At 41.9% G+C, this 17,118-nt stretch overlaps 1 protein-coding gene across 1 annotated transcript in view; it reads left to right on the top strand.

Annotated features, from left to right (window-relative positions):
* Nucleotides 1–7,474: 7,474 nt before the first annotated feature.
* The window catches only part of Wdr19 (WD repeat domain 19), a 69,243-nt gene continuing 59,599 nt past the window's right edge, over nucleotides 7,475–17,118 (top strand). Inside the window, exons 1-4 of the mRNA XM_052199578.1 lie at nucleotides 7,475–7,531; nucleotides 10,524–10,615; nucleotides 10,948–11,013; nucleotides 14,492–14,617. Of these exons, the coding sequence (XP_052055538.1) occupies nucleotides 7,526–7,531; nucleotides 10,524–10,615; nucleotides 10,948–11,013; nucleotides 14,492–14,617 (290 nt within the window). The 5' untranslated portion in view covers nucleotides 7,475–7,525. The remainder of the gene's footprint in view (nucleotides 7,532–10,523; nucleotides 10,616–10,947; nucleotides 11,014–14,491; nucleotides 14,618–17,118) is intronic.

Raw genomic sequence — 17,118 nt, 5'->3', positions numbered from 1 at the left:
TGTACTGTCATCACCAACTCTACATCCTCTACTTGGATCACTGAACACACACTGTCAGAGCCAGCCTTCCACAGGAGCAGCACTATTAGGAGGTGTGGCCTTGATGGAGTGGGTGTGGCCTTGTTGGAGTGGGTGTGGCCTTGTTGGAGTGGGCATGGCCTTGCTGAAGTCAGTGTGTCACTATGGAGGCAGGCACTCTCCTATGTTCAAGCCACACCAAGTGTGGCACATAGTTGTTTCTACTGCCTTCAGATCAAGATGTAGACTTCTCCTTCTCCAGCACCAAGTCTATCTGCATGGCTGCCATGCTTCCTATCATGAAAATAATGGACTGAACTTCTGGAACTGTAAACCAGTCCTGATTCAATGATTTTCTTTATAGGAGTTGCTGTGGTTATGGTATCTCCTCACATCAATAAAACCCAAACTAAGATAGTAGGCCTGAACATTTTAAAATGATAACTTAAGGGTAAAAGTTTAAAAAGTATGCTCTTATTTTTTTAAGAGCTGAAGCACACCTTTTCTAGCCACCACCCTGCTCCCACCATTTAGTTAAACTGGCAAAGAAGTCACTACATGTGCATAAAATATTGGTTTGTTTCCGTGATAATTTTCCTGGCTCATACCCCATCTCAAAAAACCAAAAATTCTGCTTAATTCTTAAGCTCATTTATAGAGGGCTAGAGAGAGGGCTCAGAAGTTAAGGCTACTTGCTGCTCTTGCAAATAACCTGGGTTCAGTTCCCAGCACTTTCGTGTCAACTCACATCTGCAACTCTAGCTCTAGGGGATTTGATGCCCTCTTCTGGCCCCCAATAGAACTGCATGCTCATTGTACACATACACACATAGACAAAATACTCATACGCATAAAACATAAACATACGATTTTTGAAATTTTATTTGTAGGATATTCTTTATAGGATATTTTAAGATTATCCTATATTATAGGATATATAATAAAGATAATATCTTTATAATATTTATATAATATTTTTATTTCTTGGTATGATGTCACATTGTTATTTGATTATCCATCTACCTCAGTATGGCAAAAATTATCAGATGACAATGTGAGGGCTTAGAGGTAAAACTTTAAAGATACTATATTTATTAATATTAGAACGAGGTCATTAGAAATGATTGTGTTTATAATCTGCTGAAAAACTCTGTGTAGTCTTGGTGACCCAATAAAACCTACCAGGCTACCAGGGCCCTGTGAGGCTAAAGGATGGTTCACCATGTACAACCCCCCAAGGGAGCCAGTTACCTCAGCATTTGCCATCCAGAGCTTTAAATCTGAAGAGCAGCCAAAACCAAGTCTTCATTTTTTATAACTATATAAATGTCATCTAAATGTGTCCACCACTCGCTTCCCCCAAAGCAGCATGCTATAAATAACACACTGCATCTGCTCATTGGTATGTACCGCTGGGATGTCTCCTTGGGCTTAATTACAGACCTCTAACAAGAATGGACTTTTCGTGGTGAGTGTAGTGTGTTAGCCATTTCAGTTTTAGTGGGAGTGTACTATACTTCTGGCAGATGGTGCAGAAGAATTTGCAGCCTTGCACTGTTACGCTAAGTTGCATCCTTCATTTTGATTGGCATCAGAATCAGCACCATCCTCTTCTCCATGATTGCAACCTCTGGTCCTTTGGCAGTCTTTAGATGTTCCAATAGGGTTTCTGTCTTCCTCACCAGAAGATGGTTCCTTTCCCCTTCACCCTATGCAAATGGTTCTACTGTGGCATGTTTTGGCCAGTTCTTTTGAGACCTATTTCTGCGCTATACATATCTATCGTGACCTGAATCGTGGAGCTGAGCAGAGCATGTGCATTGCTCCTACATGCGTCAGTCCACAAAGAAGGCACCACTAAGGGTTTGTTGTTTTTGTTATAACAAAAATATAGCTAGGCAATGGTGGCACATGCCTTTAATCCCAGCACTCAGAAGGCAGAGGCAGAGGCAGGCTGATCTTTGTGACTTCAAGGACAGGCTAGTCTACAGAGTGAGTTCCAGGATAGCTAGAGCTGTTACACAGAGAAACTGTCTCAACAAAACAAAACAAAACTATCTTGTCTGTTTCTGATTTTTTTAATTAAAATTCCATGTGTGTTTTGCTTGCGTGTCTATGCACTACATGCATGCCTGGTGCCAATGGAAGCCAAAAGAGGGCATATGATTCCTGGGAATGGAGTTAATGGACATGAGCTGCTGTGTGGGTGATGAAAATCCCACCCGGGTCCCCCAACAGCAGGCAGTGCTCTTAACTGCTGTGTCAGCTCGTCAACATCTTGCCTGTATTTCTTAAAGGAGTCTATAAGGCACACACCTTTAATCTCCGCACTCAGGAGGCAGAGACAGGTTTATTAGTGGTTTTACCGAAAAGAGGAAAAGGTTGCTCTTTGCAATTTTTGTTATTTCTATCTGAAGAAAGGATGGCATAAAGGATTCCAAGAGTTCCTGACCTCTGACATGAAAACACTCACCACAGGTGAACCGCTCTTCCCCAGTGGCTTGAAATGACCTAGTTTTCATTTAATAAGACGCAAACCCAAGGGAACTGATCCAGGACTGCTTCGATGAATCCCTGCTGGAAACTCTGTCCAGAGAGGCAGATGGGGGACAAGCAGAGGGGTTGGGGACACCTGGCAGGTGCTGCTACCCCAGAGTATCAGGAGGGACTGTCACAGGGGTCTACATCCACCACTGTCTTACTCAGGCTGGTAACTTCTAGAATGTCCTCACCCACGTTCTGGCTTTTTATTAAGGTATATTTCTAGTCTGACTCATGAAGTTATTCTTTTCTTCCATTTGAGAAACAAACTCAATTCTTTTCAGTCTTGTTGTTAGTTTGAAGTAGGATCTGGCACGGCCTCTGCTGGACCCCAGATTCTTAGAATGGAGGCTGCCCTCGAACTCCTGATCCTGCTGCTTCTACTCCCTCGGCCTTGAAATTACAGAACCACAGACTGGAAATCTTTGCTACCTGAGGGAAAAAAATCTAATCTGCTTGAGATCTTCCGGCACTTGAGAGGCAGAGGCAGGCAGATATCTGTGAGTTTGAGGTCAGCCTAGTCTACATTGTTCCAGGACATCCTGGGCTACATAGAGAGACATTGTCTCAAAAAGACAAAATGTTGGGCTATACAGATGGTTCAATGGTTAAGAGCACTGACTGCTCTTCTGAAGGTCCTAAGTTCAAATCCCAGCAACCACATGGTGGCTCAGAACCATCCGTAATGTAATGAGATCTGACGCCCTCTTCTGGGCATCATAGCAAAATTTGTTCATAGCAGCCTTATTTATAATAGCCAGAAGCTGGAAAGAACCCAGATGTCCCTCAATGGAGGAATGGATACAGAAAATGTGGTATATATACACAATGAAGTACTGTTCAGCCATTAGAAACAATGAATTCACGAAATTCTTAGACAAATGGATGGAGCTGGAGAACATCATACTAAGTGAGGTAACCCAGTCTCAAAAGAACACTCATGGAATGCACTCACTAATAAGTGGATATTAATTAGCCCAGAAGCTCTGAATACCCAAGGCACAATTAGCATAACAAACGACTCCCATGAAGAAGTATGGAGAGGGTCCTGGTCCTGGAAAGGCTTGATCTAGCATTGGAGGGGAATATAAGGACAGAGAAAAAGGAGAAAGGTGATTGGAGAATGGATGGAGAGAAGGTTTATGAGACATATGGGGAGGGGGAAACTGGGATAGGGGAAATCATTTGGAATGTAAACAAAGAATATAGAAAATAAAAATATATAATTAAAAAAAAAGAATGTGGTAGGTGTGGCTTCCTGCCACCGTAACCTTCCAGTTTTGCCTCCTATGACTCACTTATGGGAAAGGGATGCTCTGACTCAGAATCCAGCTGCTGTGTTCTAAGGAGCCCAAGCCATGGGGAGAAATAGCGTAGCACACAGAAGGCTGCTTGTGAAGAAGCTCTGGCCAATGCCTCCGGGAGACCTCCTAAGCCGGCACCTATCATCTAACATCATACGCATGAGCTATCTTGGATCCAAGCACTACACCCACAAGAGTCTGGGAGAAGCTAAAAATTTGCCATTCCAGACTTCTGTCCATAGAGGCACAGACCTTGTTTCTTATATGCACTGTTTTAACCTTTGTGGTAGAGCACATACCATCCAGATACCCTACCACATTTATTACTAATATGAATATGACATTTATATGTATAGTTTTGTGAAACAAAACTATATTCTTTTATTAAAAAAAAAACAAAAACCTTAACCTAGGCAGTAACAGCATACTTGTAGACATAGCTACTCAAGAGGCATAGCCTGGAGAATCATTTCAGCCCAGCAGTTCAGGACCATTCTGGGTAACACAGTAACATTCTATCTCAAATAAGACCTGAGTCGCCGGGCAGTGGCAGTACACACCTTTAATCCCAGCACTCTGGGAGGCAGAGACAAGCAGATTTCTGAGTTCGAGGCCAGCCTGGTCTACAGAGTGAGTTCCAGGACAGTCAGGGCTATACAGAGAAACCCTGTCTCGAAAAAACCAAAAATCCAAAAACCAAAAACAACAACAAAAACAAAGACCTGAATCAACACCACTTTGACCTAGAAAACCCTCCCTCTTCGTGCTCCCTCTTATTATGTATATTTTAATTTGTCTTCCTTTAAAATTAAACTTATTGTTTGTTTGTGGTGGAGGCATGCCTATGTGTCACAACTCGTATGTACACATCAGAAGAAAACTTGCAAGAGTCAATTCTCTCTTCTCTTCTTCCGCCATGTGGAGCCCAGGGATTGAACTCAGGACATCAGAGCTGGCAGCAAGCACTCTTTCCCGCTGAGCTGTGTTGCAAGTACACTTATTAGCTAATGAATATTTGACACAAGGAGAGATAAAATTTGTCAACATTATCACATTTTGAAGGTGCTCGTCATTATTTTTTAAATGTACTTATTTTGCGTGTATGGGTATTTTGTCTGTATATGTGTCTGTGCACTACCTATGTGCCTGGTGTGCCCAGAGGTCAGAAGATCCTATGAAATTGTAGTTACCAGTGTTTGTGAGCTGCTATGTGGGTGCCTGGGTATTGAACCCTGATCCTTTCACAGAGCCGGCTGTGTTCTTTACTACTGAGCCATTTCTCCAGTCTGCCACTGCCACTGATATTCTTTAAGAAACATAAATTAGAACTGCTCTCTAATACAATATAACAACTGGAGTAATTAGGTTTTACTGAGCAAGAGTGCTACTAATTTGTAACCATTTTGGCTTTGCAAATAAAAACCCAAGTTTACTGCTTAGACCTTAGAATTCTCTCTCCTCAGATTTTATGAAGTTCACCTGTCAGTTTTTTGAAGCTTACTTGAGATGAAATGTAAACACCACTAAATCCACCATTTTGAAGTGTCCAATACACAATAATCACAGAATTACATCACCACCATCACCACCATGTAACAGTCCAAAATTTTCATTGCATTTCAAAAACACCGGCACACTGCTGTTTTTCTACCTACAGTATTGACCATTGAATGGAATCCTGTAATCTGTCTCTTTTTTTTTCTGTCTTTGTTCAAGACGGGGTTCCTGTCCTGGTACTCACTCTGTAGACTAGTTAATCACTCAGATATCTGCCTGACCTCACCTCCTGAGTGCTAGGATTAAAGGTGTGTGCCACCGCAGCCCAGCAATGCAATCTCTTCTTGTAAGCAGCTTCTCTTCATTTGTTTGAGTTGCAATAATATGTATTAGTCCTCAACACAATGCATTATTTATCCATTCACCTCCTGAAGAACACCTTGGTTTCTTCCAAGTTTTAACAATTATGACTGAAGTTGTTATAAATGCCCATGTCTGGGTTTTGTACGGTATGCTTTCGTTTTGTTTGGGTAGACACAAGGAATACAAGTCCTGGGTCACATGGAAAACAACACACTTAGCTTGGTAGGGAACTGCCAAACTATCCTCCAAAGAAACCACTTGCCATCTGTAGAATGCTTCTGACTAGGAGTTTGGTCAGACATGGTTTATGCGTATTTCAAAGTCTTTGTTTTCTGAATCGGTTCTTAGTTAGACTTGTCTTTTGCACATGTGCATTTGGAGACCTGCATTACATTGTGAGAGGCACTTATACAAATGTCACTGCTCTGATGTTTCAAATTTGCTCATTACTGATATGGAGGGGTGTGACTAACCTTGTGTATTAAGACTGTATCCGGGTAGCTCTACCTCTCCCCACACCCCCCTCTCTTTTCTACTGATTTCCTACATAATCATATCATATCTGCAGTTTTTCCACCTCCCTCCTCAATCAGTATGCTTCTTTTTTTCCCCTTATTGCATTAACTAGAATTGGGAAAGAGTCACAAGAGGGGACCTCCCTGCATTGTTCCCAGTGGGACTACTTTCCTGATTCTTAGCATTAAGTACAGCCTTGGGCTATTTGGAGATACTGTTTACAATTTCTCTTGTGTGGGAAATTTTGTTCTTGTCTTGCATTTGCTGGTTAGGTTTTGTTTTTTGAGAATTTTACATATGTTAAATTTTGTCAAATGCTTAGTTATTATAGCTATTGATGCAACCATGTAGGGTTTTTTTGTTTTGTTTTGTTTTGTGTTAGCCTGTTACTATTGTGACAGGGCAAGGCAGTGCTGAAGTTTCTCCATCTTGTATTCTTTCTGAGGCTATTTTAGACTTGACTACAATTTTATATCATTAATGAGAATCCCTGTGGAAAATTACCCAACTCTCGTCTAGGAACCCGAGGTCATGATGCCCAGCTAGGGCATCTTACCTACTGTTAAAATGACTGCTTGTGCAGAATCCCACTCCCCTCCCTCTGGCTAACTGCTTATGCTTAGCTTAACTTCCGCTAAACCTACCAGGCTCAAATTCTAGACGCGAGTTCTTTTATTTTCTTTCCTTTTTTTTTTTTAAACTATTCCTCTCCGACTACACTAGCTAAAGTCTAAATGATTCAGAAAAAAAAACGACTTCTCATACCTTATCCGTCAGGGCAAAATCAAAAATAAAAACCCTGCACGAAAAACTGATACATTAGTTTCTCCAAGCCTTTTACATGTGAACCTTAAAGAAGCTGTTTGGTTCATGAGCCAATTCCCGTCTCCTACTTGCCAACCTATGAATCCAGATTTTTTTTTCCCCCCCGGAATTCCTTTACACCCATCCTCTCCTCTGCCAGTTGTTTCTGGTCACATAGCTCAAGACCCTTTCTGTCCATAGGGCCCGCCTGCCTCGCAGCCTCACCCAATCAGAGCTCAGGCAGGAAGTTGATCAGACCCCGTAGAGTTCAACTTCCCGGGGCTTAGCTCCACCTCCATCACGTGACTCTATCTACCCTGCCCATCACTCTCAAAGGAGGGCTCCGGGGAGCCCCGCCCCATGCTCGCTGATTGGTCGCTGATTTGCACGGTCTCCTGGGTGACGAGAACGCGGTAGCCGGGCGGGGGAATTCTGTTGCGCCTGCGCACTTACAAGAGCGGGGGTGTCGCTGGAGCCTTGAAATGAAGGTAAATAACTTACAAGTGCCAGCGGGTTGAGAAGACACGACCGCCTCTGTATTACCTCAGCTCTCGGAGCGTGACTCTGAGGAGTTTGTGTCCCTGTCCCTCCGCGGAAGTGCTGAGGAGTGGGGGAATGCGCCGCGGGAGCGGGCGGGAGGAGATGATGGGCTTGTAGGGATGCAGGGAAAGGAAGCTCCGGAGAGCGGGCGGAGAGGGAGGCCTGTGCCCTCTGGAATCTGGTAGAAGCCTGATCTAAGTGTGCCCGAACTTCTTAGCACCGGGAACCGGTCGCTGTGGAGGTGACCTGATATCGCGAGCTGCCTCATTTCTTCTAGCTTAATCCTGGGCAAACCAAGCCACTGGCCCAGAGCCCTAGGGAGAATAAAAAGTCTCTAGAACAGTAATCAAGAATTACTTGGCCTGTGACCTGTGCAGAGCCCTGGTCACTAGAACACGTGATGGAGAAATCTGCACACCTGTGTGCGTCCTCCACTACACGCAGGTTTTCTGATTGGGTTTGTTGTGAATTCCACGGAGGCAGTTGTGATTACTTCAGAGATACCTACTCCGCACTGCTCTGGCAATGAAATGGAACCCCGGAATTTAAAATGGTTTTAGCTTTCGTAAAGCTTCACTGTGGCTTTTGTGTGTCCATTGGAATTGGCAGATAACTTTGCATGATTCACTTCAGAAGGGTGATTCACTTTCCAATGTGGTGTGTCAGAAAAGAGTAAATACTATTCTCTTTACAGTTGATACTCCTGTGCTTGAGGGTTACGGTGACTTTGCAACAAGCAAACCTTTTGGGGTTTTCTAGTTGGAAAACTGTTACTTTTATCTCTGAGTTGTACCTAGGGCAGCTATAACTATGTGGAAGAAAACTAACCAGTATGATCTCAGCCCAAGCTAGATCTGCCATGAAAGGAATAAAGTCAGGTTTAAGGACGATGTATTCCCACAGTTGCAGAAGTAAGTTGCTCTTAAATATGTGAGTGTACATGCTGGACAAAACCTGTGTGCGCTTGGAATCATAGCGCACCTCCACCTTAAGTTGCCATTCCAGGACACTGGCTTTCAGGAGATAGGCACAGAATATGTTCAGATAGCATTAGAGGAATTGTGTTGCCACTCAGATCTAAGGCTTCAGTCATAGTATCTAAGCTGCATCTACCTAGATAAGAGTTCGCTTGATTAATCTACGGTATTTAAATCTAATATTTTTTCATCTAGGGTGATGTTCCTAGGTATTCTAGAATGTAGCAATCTAAGACTAATATAAGCGAATGAAATTTCAAATTTTTAACTTATAGCAACAATAAAATTGTTAAAGAACAGTTAAAATTGTGATAATATATTTTGTTTTTGCTGAGTATCTCCAAAATTTATATCAGCATCTAACAGAAAAATTATCAATGAAGCCAGCATTCATTGGTATCAATGCATCAGCCCACACCTTTAATCCCAGCACTCTGGAGGTAGAGGCAGGGGGATCTCTGTGAGTTTGAGCTTAGTCCTGCCTACAGAGTGAGTTCCAGGACAGTCAGGGCTATATAAAGAGACCCTATCTGAAAACAAACAAATTATCCATGATATCATTTGTGCTTCTCAGAGTCTTTGAAATCGGACATATATTTTATAGTTATAACAAATGCAAATATAAGGACCTCAGTAGATTGAATCAATGTAAAATTTTCTCAAGTGGTATATTGCCCAGCAAATATGCAATGAAAATATGTGATGAAAAAATAGGTTAAGTAGGGAGTAAAAGAAGATGATTTTAAAGGGACTGTAAGCATCTTAGGCCTATCCAAGATTTTTAAATAGTAATTTGTTCAATTTAATTCCCTAAATGTGTGCCACACTTAATAAATTCATGTTTAAATTTGAGCATGCATAAAGCACTGCGACATGTTTTTATAAAGTTAATAATTGAAGACATTTAAGAGCATAAACCTTTAACACCAGCACCCAGAAGACAAAGGGCAGGTGGAACTTTATGAGTTTGAGGCCGGTCTGCTATAAATACTGAGTCCCAGCCAAAGCTACATATTGTGACTCTGTCTCAAACCAGTCAAACAAAAGACCAACAACAACAAAAAAATGTTCTATGGGCAGCTGGAGCGATGGCTCAGTGGTTAAGAGCACCGACTGCTCTTCTGAAGGTCCTGAGTTCAAATCCCAGCAACCACATGATGGCTCACGGCCATCTATAAAGAGATCTGATGCCCTCTTCTGGTGTGTCTGAAGACAGCTACAGTGTACTCACATGTAATAAATAAATCTTAAAAAAAAAATGTTCTATGATGATCTTTTACCTTCAAGACTGTTCTAGTTTCATTTTGTTGCTGTGATAAAGCTACCTGACAAAAAACAATTTAGGGGAGCAGGCTTATTTCTGTTTACAGTTCCAGATTAGAGTCAAGCAGGGGAAACACAGTGTCAGGTGGCTAAAGCAGCTCATCACATCACACCGTCAGTCAAACAGACAGAGAGATGAACGCATACGTTCCTGCTTCCTGTCCTCAGATCCGTTCTCTTATATCATTCAGGACCTGCTGCTTAGGGAGTGGTGCCTCCCACAGTAGGCCTTCCCACAGAGTTTCTCTTCCCAAATCACCCCAGGTTGTGTCAACAAGCAAAGCTAACCGCCATAAAGTCCATTCAGCCGCACCAACTACTTACGTTTGAATGATGTTGGTTTTGGTTTATTCAGTTATCATTAATGCATTTGTTTGTTTTGAAACAGAATCTCACTCTGCGTCCCTGGCTAGCCTGTAACTCACTGTGTAAACCAGGCTGCCCCTCGATCTCACAGAGATCCCTCTGTCAAGTGCAGGGATTAAAGGTGTAAGCCTGGATCACACTTATTTATTTATTTATGAATAAACATCATCACTCATTCTGTATCCTGCATAGCTTCATGATTAAACTTTGATATATTTTCTGACCAACACATCATTTTTTTTAAAAAATGTAAAACTTGTGTTTGTTTTTTTAGCGCGTTTTCTCCCTGCTAGAAAAGACTTGGCTTGGTGCTCCAATACAATTTGCCTGGCAAAAATCATCAGGAAACTACCTTGCAGTAACAGGGTAAGAAAAGAGTGGCTGTTTAAAATAGTAGCTGTGTGTGTGTGTGTGTGTGTGTGTGTGTGTGTGTGTATGTGTGTCCACACCTAACCTGTGCCCATACTGTCTCTTGTCATGTAAATTCTTGTGTGATCGATCTGTAGTAGAAAGAAATATTCACTCCCAATAATATCACAGTTTAAAGAGCCTTTTCCTCTGTCATAACCTTTTAAAATACTAATTATAAAACTACCATGAGAGAACACTGACATCAATGAGATAGAGCCTAATTTGTAAATGCATGGATACATAAGAGCAGTATTGAAATAACTTTTTTTTATTCTACTTGCTTTCAGAGCTGATTGTATTGTTAAGATCTTTGATCGCCATGGCCAAAAAAGAAGTGAAATTAGCTTGCCTGGGTGAGTATAGGATTGGATTGAAAGCTTCAAGCTTTGTTGCCTAAAAGATTAAAAAAAAGATAAGAAAAAGAAAAGAAATTATGGTCTTAAAAATTAAATCAGATTGGGGCTGGGGCTCTCCAGAGGACCAGGTTCAGTTCCCAGCACCCACATGTCAGCTCAGCAGCTGTCTGTGACTGCAACTTACAACTGTCGGTAACTCGGAGATCTGACATCCTCACCCAGACATACATGCAGTCGAGACACTAATGTACATAAAATAAAAATTAAGCCAAATGAACAGCCCCATCTCCTTTTTTTGTTTTCTCTAACTATAAAGAGGATTACTTTCTTTAGGCTAAAGTTGGTAAAGCATGTGTGTGGCACTTGAGTTAGAGTTTATATCTGTATACATAAATATCCACAGGGAAGTTTTATGTCTGATAAAGTATGGTAAGTGAGTCCAGAATAAGGTTTCTCTGGGGCTGGGGAGATGACTCAGTGGTTAAAGCACTTGCCACACAAACATGAGGACCAGAGGTCAGATCCCCAAAACCCATAAATGCCAGGGCAAGGGGAGAATGGTGACTCACCTGAAGACCGTACACATGTGCACATGTGTGCATGCACACATACACAGACACACAGACACACGCGCACACACACACACACACACACACCTACACATGAAAATGAGAAAAAAATTACAAAATAAGGATCTACTTTGGTCTTTCCTCTCCAGTACATCATTGGAAAAGAGTTACTTAGAGAGTGAAGACATCTTCAGCTGTTGGGAAATCGTTGTAAACTCAGTGTAGAGTAGGCACTCGGCAGTTCCGGGCATGGGGACTCCGTGGGCTGGTACCGCTGTGCTTTTCACTGCCTAGCTGCTCTCCATGGTTTCCTCTGTTGCCCACCCTTCCAAGGCAAGTGGTTTCCTTCCCTGGCGTCTCCCGCCTGCCTGCCTCTTATCCTCTCAAGCTAGTGTTTCTCCATCTCCCGCGCTCTGCAGTGCTGCTTCTGATTTCCGTAGTTGGGAAATGGGGTTAGCGTAGTTGCTTAGTGATTATGCCTAGAAGAAGGCACCCAGTCAAAAGGCTGCTTTGCGTGCGTCGCCTGAGCGTCATGGCCTGTTCCAGCAACCCTGCTCTGCTTGCAAAGGGACCTCATCTGAGCTCCACAGCTGCATTCGTCCTAGTCGGATTTGACCAGAGAGGCGCTCCAGACAAGTAAAATGCTCTTTGTCAGTCTTAAATTGGCAAATGATAATTTTGTCAACAATTTGAAAACTTTACACTTCTATGCTCTCCAAACTATCTAAGACTGTTAAAGGAGATGAAAGTTCCCAAACACATCTTAACCATTTGAAAAACAAGGAAAAGCCAACCTAAATGTAAATCAAAGTATGTTTTAGCAACTGCGCAGGAGCATAGAGAGTCCAAATGAAAAACAGCATGGTATAAACAAAAAAAGTCTAGTTTTTGAGATTGGAGAAATCATCAGTTAAAAAATTATGTCTATAAATTATGTATTTTATACACATATATTATTTTGTCCTGTTTTTAAATGGCTTGCTTTGAACTCAGTATGTAGCTGCAGGTGCTCTCGAACCCCTGATCTTCCTCACTTGTTCTACCAAATGCTGGGTACCCAGCTGTCTTAGTTAGGGTAACTGTTGCTCTGATAAACACCATGACCAAAAGCAAGGGGGAGGAAAGGGTTTATTTGACTTACACTTCTGTATCACTGTTGATCATTGAAGGAAATCAGGATGGGAACTCAAAAACGGAAGGAACGTGGAGGCAGGAGCTGACACACAGGTCATGGATGAGCTGATTTCTGGCTTGATCCCAGGTTTTCTCATAAAACTCAGGACCATAAGCCCAGAGGTGGCACCACCCACAATGGGCTGGATCCTACCCCATCAATCACTAGTTAAGAAAATGCTCTATGGGCCAGCCCATAGCCCAACCTTATGAGGACATTTTCTCAGTTGAGCCTCTAGCCTCTCTGATGACTACAGTTTTTGTCAAGTTGGCATAAAACTAGCCTGTGTAACTGGCCCCCCACAAACAGCACTGTTAAACCATAACCTTTCCCTCCTTGTTCATCTCTAAGATCACACATTAATAAAACATCACAATATAAAGCATCTCATATACTTAATATATCTCACAGACTTTAAAACTTCAAACACTTAAAAGTCTTGTCTCTTTAAAATATCCAGTCTTTTTTAAAAATCCAAAGTCTTATAAAAACTAATTTCTCTCAACTTTGGGTTCCTATAAAATGAAAAAATAAGTTGCTTTTTACTTCAGGAGGGAAGAACCAGGGCAGAGACAAAGTCAAATAAAAGGAAAACCGAACTCCAACTGTAAATTCCATGTCCAGTGTCTGGGATCCATGTATGATCTGCTGGGCTCCTCCAAGGGTCTTGGTCCCTGCTCTGGCCCCTCCCTCTGCAGCACACACAGCTTGTCTTCTAAGCTCAGCCAGGCTCCACTCCACTGCTGCTGCTTTTCTTGGTCTTCATCCCAGAGTACTGGCATCTCCAAAATGCTGGGGTCTCTGCTGTAACTGGGCTGCATTTTCACCAATAGCCTCTCCTGGGCTCTCTTCATGGTACCAAGCTTCAGTTTCTCATAACCCCTTCAGTCCTGGGCCTTCAACTGCTATTGAGGCTTGTACCTTCACCAAAGGCCTCTTCTGGCTTCTCACAGTGCCATGACCCCTTCATATCTTCATACCGTAGCTGCTCTCCACAATCCCTTCAGACCCTCAAAATCAGTACCATCTGGTGACCCTTACTTACATTGCCAAGTTCTGCTACCAACGTGAGGTACAACCTTAGCTGCCTCTGGATCACAGCTTCTATGTGCTGAGGAATCACTTCCAGACGATTGTACCTCAGTGATGCTGGTCTCTTCTAAATCACTGCTAATTTCTCAGCTTCAGCTAACCAGCGTCGTTTATCCCAGCAAAGCAAATGGTTCACTTTAGCGGTTCTGGTATTTTGTTAGTCACAGCTGACTCAAGCCTCAGCTAAGCTAAGCTTGACTCAGAATGTGCATTGGCCCAAATAAAGTTCTTGACTCTCAAACCTCCCTCTGGAACTGCAGAAGCCAGGCCTCCATCCTCTGTATTTCTTTTAAAATTCTTATCTTCCACACTGCCACAGAACACCTCATCAAGCTTTGAACACCCAATGGCTTTTCTATACCAAAGTGCCAAAGTACTCCCACAATCCTCTCCAAAACAGCATGGTTATGTCTGTCACAACTGTACCTCACTATCCCGATGCCAACTTATGGCTTATTAGGGTTTCTATTGCTATGATAAAATACCATGACCAAAGGGCAAGTTGAGGAGGAAAGGATTTATTTGGCTTATGCGTCTACATCATAGTCCATCCCAGAAGGAAGTCATAGATTGGTGGGTGTTTGTTTCTTCTGTCTGACTTTTGAGAGGTGGATAGTAATGGTATTCTCTTTTCTAAAAGCAACTGTGTTGCCATGGATTGGGATAAAGATGGTGATATCCTGGCAGTGATTGCTGAGAAGTCTAGTTGCATTTATCTGTGGGATGCCAACACAAATAAAACCAGCCAGCTGGACAATGGCATGAGGTAAGGATACCTTTGGTGTTATTTAAGTGGTGATCTTGGCCCTGCTGTCATTTTAGATCATTTTTATTAATGTCAGTAATTGTACTTTGATTAGGATATAACAGTATTTTAACAGTTGCATGCATTGTGTACTAGTCAGATCAGTGTAATTAGCACAAAAATAACTTTGTAGCTATTTTTAAATTTTTCACTGAGCGATGTTACTATTTGCCATCTTCCAATTATTTTTGAAGTTTGCACTGAGAAATGTGACTGTCCTCTTAATGCTGAGAGTGTTTACTGCTTTGATTTTGGAGACACTTCAAATGTCTCCAAGTGATGAGTTCCCCCCTCCCTTTTTTTAAAAGTTGTCTTTTTGGTGTTCTGTTTCATTTTGAGACAGAATCTCATGATGTAGCCCTGGCTGTCATGTAATTCACTATAAAAACTAGGCAGGCTTAGAACTCACAGAGATCTGCCTGCCTCTGCCTCCTAAGAACTGGGATTAAAAGCATTTGTGTGCCACCATGCCTGGCCATGAGTTCTTGTTGTAGTTGTTGTTGTTGTTGTCACTTTGTTTTGGGTTTTTTTTTTTTTTTTTTTTTTTTTGAGTGTTTTGAAGCAAGATCTCATATAGCCCAAGCTGACCTGGAGCTCACTGTGTAGCTAAGAAATCACTTTGAACTTATTCTCTGCTCCCTAAATGCTGGGATTACAAACCTATGCCATCATGCCTGTATTAATTTTCTTATGAAAGAAAAGCCCCATTCTTTTTATGGTTGATATGTGTAATCCTCCCCCCCACCCCCGTTAATTAGAATAAAGATGTTATGGTCACATCCCTTTGATCTCCCAGAGGCAGGCAGATCTCTGTGAATTCAAAGCCAGCCTAATTTACATTGCAAATTCCAGGTCAGACAGGACTAAGAGACCCTGTCTTAAAATAAAAACAAAAGAATAAAGATCTTGTGATTGTGAAATAGCTTCTTTTTTAATTAATTAATTGATTTGATTGATTAATTAATTAAATTTACATCCCAATTGCAGCTTCCCATCCCCCTCCTCCCAGTCCCTCCCTCTCACCTCACCTCTCCTCCCACCCTACCCCTCCCTTTCTCCTCTGAGAAGGGGAGGCCTCCCATGTATAGCTACCTGCCTTGGCATATCAAGTTACAGTAGGACCAGGTGCATCTTCTTTCATTGAGGCTAGACAAGGCAGCACAGTCAGAGAAAAGAGATCCAAAGGCAGACAACAGAGTCAGAAACAGCTCCTGCTCCTTCTGTTAGGGGGTCCCACGTGAAGATCAAGCTGTACATCTGTTATGTATGTTCAGGAGACCTATGTCTGTCCCATGCATGCTCTCTGGTTGGTGGTTCAGTCTCTCTGAGCACCTACGGACCCAGGTTAGCTGATTGTGAAGATTTTCTTTTTTTTCTTTTTTTTTTTTTTTGATTGTGAAGATTTTCTAGTGGTGTCTTTGTCCTCTCTGGCTCCTTCAGTCTTTCCTCCCCCCACTTCCACAAAAACCCCTGAGCTCTACCTAATGTTTGGCTGTGGTTCTCTGTGTCTGTTCCTATTAGCTGCTGGGTGAAGCCTCTCAGTTGACAGTTATGCTAGGCTCCTGTCTGCAGTTATAGCAGAGTATCATTAATAGTGTCAGGGATAGGGTTTTCTCTCGTGGCATGGGTCTCAAGTTGGACCAGTCATTGGTTGGTCATTTCCCTGAGTTTCTGCTCCTCTTTATCCCTAGAATTATAACCATCTGGTCCTAGGCTTTTTTTGGTTGGAAGACTTTTAATAACTTTCTATTTCTTTAAGGGTTATAGATCTTCTTAAGTTGTTTGCCTGATCTTGATTTAACTTTGGTAAGTAGTATCAAGCAAATCATCTATTTCATTTAGGTTTTCCAATTTTGTAGAGTTCAGGTTTTTTTGAAGTAAGATCTAATGGTTCTTTGGATTTACTCAGTGTCTGTTGTTATGTACCCTTTTCATTTCTGATTTGGTTAATTTGGATATTCTCTCTGCCTTTTAGTTGGTTTAGCTAAGGGTTTGTCTATCTTGTTGATTTTTCTCAAAGAACCAGCTCTTGGTTTCATTGATTCTTTGTATTCTCTTCATTTCTAATTTATTGATTTCAGCCCTGAGTTTTGATTATTCCCTGCCATCTAGTCCTCTTAGGCATGTTTGTTTCTTTTTGTTCTAGAGCTTTCAGGTGTATTGCTAAGTTGTTAATATGAGATCCCTCTAGTTCCTTTATGTAGGCACTTAGTGCTATTAACAGTCCTCTTAGTACTACTTTCATTGTGTCCAGTAAGTATGGGTATGTTGTGCCTTCATTTTCATTAAATTCTAGAAAGTCTTTAGTTTATTTTTTTTCCCTGACCAGTGATCACTGAGCAGAGAGTTGTTCAGTTTCCATGAGTTTGTAGGCTTTCAGGTGTTTCTGTTGTTTCTGTTGTTTGAATTCAGCTTTAATCTATGGTAGTGATAAGATACAGAGAATTATTTAACTCTTCTTA

The sequence above is a fragment of the Apodemus sylvaticus genome, chromosome 11 (genome assembly GCF_947179515.1).
Source record: "Apodemus sylvaticus chromosome 11, mApoSyl1.1, whole genome shotgun sequence".
Classification (NCBI taxonomy): Eukaryota; Metazoa; Chordata; class Mammalia; order Rodentia; family Muridae; genus Apodemus; species Apodemus sylvaticus.
The sequence above is the reverse complement of the archived record's forward strand: the minus strand, read 5'-3'. Positions and strand labels throughout refer to the sequence as shown.